General features: G+C 47.0%; 1 protein-coding gene across 1 annotated transcript; it reads right to left on the bottom strand.

Annotated features, from left to right (window-relative positions):
- Positions 1–937: 937 nt before the first annotated feature.
- snai1b (snail family zinc finger 1b) lies at positions 938–3,056 on the bottom strand. The gene is made up of 3 exons (XM_077717564.1): positions 2,527–3,056; positions 1,735–2,241; positions 938–1,650 (listed from the first exon to the last, which is right to left on the bottom strand). Exons 1-3 carry the CDS (start codon positions 2,606–2,608, stop codon positions 1,418–1,420), a joined length of 822 nt encoding a protein of 273 aa, XP_077573690.1. The 5' UTR covers positions 2,609–3,056; the 3' UTR covers positions 938–1,417.
- Positions 3,057–3,440: the final 384 nt, after the last annotated feature.

The raw sequence follows: 3,440 nt of genomic DNA, 5'->3' as shown, positions 1-3,440 counted from the left end.
GTTTTAGCGTGGATTTTCACATTTTTATGAACTTAAAAAAATAAGACGTCTCGTGTGTAGAGGTTCACTCGCCTGACTTCGCTGCGGCCAGACGCGGGCTCGATTCCCGCAGGTGGCGGTATGATTGGGAGTGCAGATGGTCGTTTGTCTCTCTGTGTGACCTACGACTGACTGGCGACCAGTCTAGGGTGTAGTCTGCCTTTGGCCCGAATACAGCCAGGTTAGACTCTAGCAACCCTGCAACTCTTTTGAGGATGCGCGGTATGGAAGATGAATGAATCAGAAAACATCCAGAGAAAAAAATCTGCGATGTAGTAAAGCAGCGATAACCAAAGCGTGAAGTAGCGAAGTGTATCTACATCATATTCAGAAGTGGCAGGTTTTCTCACAATAGCAGAATTTAAAATGTCAACATATTTTTTTCCAATCATGCAAGTTCAATTATGCATGAAGCCAATTGCATTAACACTTCAAATACATTGATCCTTCCTATAACACCCCAAAAATGGTTGTTTCTGCCTGTCAAACTTCATCACAGCTCAATATGTAAATACAACTCAGCTCAGACTGGTGGTGCATTTTTCAAATTTGCATTATTGACCTGAGGCTTAAAATTGGGTCAGTGCTTTTTATTTAAATAAAAAGTATGTATTCCCTTTTTTTACCTGTTCCACCTCTCCTCATCCACAACCCTCTCACATGCATTGTGCACGTGTCCCTTTGCACGCCGACAGCTTGGCAGGTGAGCGCAGGTGTCCCCCAAATCACTCATCATCGCACAAACCCACCCCCACTCCCAGGAATACACACAACTCAATCCACCCATTGAGAACCTGTCGCATCTTTCCTGATCTACTCATTTGGAGTAGCAGATTAGCACAATGCTCAGTGAAATGTTAATGAATATTGGGGTTGTTGAAACAAACATGAAAGGGTGTTTTATTGGGAAAAAACCTTTATTTGTCAGGTGGAACAATAAGAAAACTCACCAGAGCGATGAAAACAATCGCTCGTAAAAACATGTCAAAATATTAAGTCACACCCCGTTAAGACCTTAAGGCGATATTGGTGAAAGAAACTGGGTCCTTTGGTCAAGCTTGAGTGGTCAGTTCAAAAATGGAGGTCACCCGTCACCACCTTCACAGGCAGCTGTCTCAACACACATCTTGTATGGATAAAGAGGAATGGCATCCACACATACAACGAACAAAAACACACCCAAGCAGCTGCAGCATGGCTAGAGTCCCGGACCGGCCGGCACCAACGGGAGTTTCCTGGGACTTAACTGCATGTCCAGCTGCTCCCATGTCATATATGCTCATACTGCTGGCAGGCTGCGACGAAATGTGGGATGGACCCCAATCTTACGCAAAATGTTCTGATATTTAAAAAGTTCTCAATGGTACGAGAAGCTCCATCAGGTGCAAACGGAACCGGCGGGACGCGCCTGCGAAGGCAGGTGCGTCGACAAGGCGGAGTTGCTGCATCCCGTTGCGTTGTGTTTTTGCAGCAGAGACATGCGGCTGAAGGTCCGCGAGCAGGAACCGCACTGGTATTTCTTCACCTCGGCGTGCGTCTGCAGGTGTGCTCGCAGGTTGGAGCGGTCTGCGAAGGCCCGGTTACAGTGCTGACAAGCGAATGGACGCTCACCTGAAAAAGAGGAGAAAGAGTTGAGGGTCAGTGAGTACACGTTGGGATGTCTCGATAGGACGGCGAGGTGGGAAAAAAGCCAACCTGTGTGCGTACGGATGTGTCCCCTCAGGAGCCAAGGTCTGGAGAAGGCCTTGCCGCAGGTGGGGCACACGCACGGCAACGTGTGGGAGCGGATGTGCATCTTCAGGGCGCCCAGACTACTGTACTCCTTGGGGCAGTGTTTGCAATGGAAGGCAGGCCGTGGGACCTCTGCGGGCAGCGACGGGGCACAAAGGTGGGACGTCTGGTGGCGGGAAAGTGGTGAAACGGTGTTGTAGCTAGTAGTGCACTGGTAGATGGGTTGGAAGAAATCTGGGCTCGGGGGATCGGATGAACGTCCGCCGTCTTCGTCGTCTTCGCCGCTGCTGCTGAAGGGCGAGCTGCTGAGGTCCAGAGGCCCGAGGGGCGACGGAGGGAGAGATGAAGGTGCGATTGGGGAAAGGGGAGCCGGCGGCGGGCATGCCAATGGATCTGAGGGGTAGCGGGTGTGAGCAGAGGTGTGCTTCCGGCTGGGAAGATCGACTCGGGGGAAGCTTTCTGGGATAAAAGCTGAGAAGAAAAGACAAAAGATATTAGGAATTACGTGTGTCACTGGCTTCAAAATCGACATTTCTTAGTGAGTTACAAGTACAGAGTACCTAACTTATATACTACAACGGCTTAAATCACAGAGCACTTTAGTTATATACTACAAAGGCTTAAATCACAGAGCACTTTACTTATATACTACAACGGCTTGAATCCTTTAAAAGGACAATACGGCTATTTCCAGGCTGGTTCCACGTGTTGTTTGCACGCAGAGTCAACATTTGAGAAAGTGAAATGTGAACGTACCGGTTTGGCTGTGCATGAGGCTAGCTCTAAAGCATGCTTTCTTGCAGGAAAAGTACTTCTTGACGAGGAACGACCGAGGCATTGTTGCCTTTTATCAAATTCAAAGTTAATTCCGCTGCGATTGGGCTGCTCGCGAGTCAGAGAGGCCACGCCACAAGGCAACAACGCAACATCCAGCGGGAAAAGTGAGATCTGAACGCCTAGTTCGCCTCCTCAAATAGTGAGCGACGAGAAGCGGTGGGCGTCTTAGGCGAGGGTCTCCGCCCCAAGCGAGGACACACCCAGCGTGTCGGGGCGCCACGGCTAGCTTCACTCACCACAGGTGCCCCCAGTATGCGTGAATCCTTGCCGCAAATCGCTAATCTAATTGTGCATTTCACGCCTCTAATGGCCCACTCTTTCCCACCCCCTCGCGCTGTAACAATGCGGCGGACAATTGCGCGGTGTTCCAAAGGAGTTTTACTCCAAAACTTTGCTTGATGGTCGATTTCTAAATTCACGAGTGAACTTTGTCCCCTTCAACCGTGAGCGACTCCTATTGGTTAGCATTTTGTAACGCACTTTTTTAAATGGTGAAAATGGACATAGGGTTTGATCAATCTACCAATATGACAAGCTGTTATGCATTCAATGATCATGTTTCAATGACACGATTGCATCAGATCTATTTTGATTGGAATAGGCTGCCCTCCCTGTTAAACTGTTAAAATAGAATGGACATCTATCCTTGTCAATGGCAGCCAATTGTTCAATTTATGAAATATTTTATATTCAACTGTAGAATAGTGTGGGGATATATGGGAAAGATTTTTTTCTTTTGAAATATATATATATATATATATATATATATATATATATATATATATATATATATATATATATATATATATATATATATATATATATATATATAT

Source organism: Stigmatopora nigra, chromosome 1 (assembly GCF_051989575.1).
Source record: "Stigmatopora nigra isolate UIUO_SnigA chromosome 1, RoL_Snig_1.1, whole genome shotgun sequence".
Classification (NCBI taxonomy): Eukaryota; Metazoa; Chordata; class Actinopteri; order Syngnathiformes; family Syngnathidae; genus Stigmatopora; species Stigmatopora nigra.
The sequence above is the reverse complement of the archived record's forward strand: the minus strand, read 5'-3'. Positions and strand labels throughout refer to the sequence as shown.

What these genes read in the sequence shown, in the direction of transcription:
- snai1b (XM_077717564.1), bottom strand. Translation starts at nt 2,608, where the DNA reads ATGCCTCGGTCGTTCCTCGTCAAGAAGTACTTTTCCTGCAAGAAAGCA. An exon ending in CCTCATGCACAGCCAAACCG is followed by an intron (nt 2,242 to 2,526) that starts GTACGTTCACAT and finishes TTTTCTTCTCAG; the next exon opens with CTTTTATCCCAGAAAGCTTC. An exon ending in ACACATCCGTACGCACACAG is followed by an intron (nt 1,651 to 1,734) that starts GTTGGCTTTTTT and finishes CCTCTTTTTCAG; the next exon opens with GTGAGCGTCCATTCGCTTGT.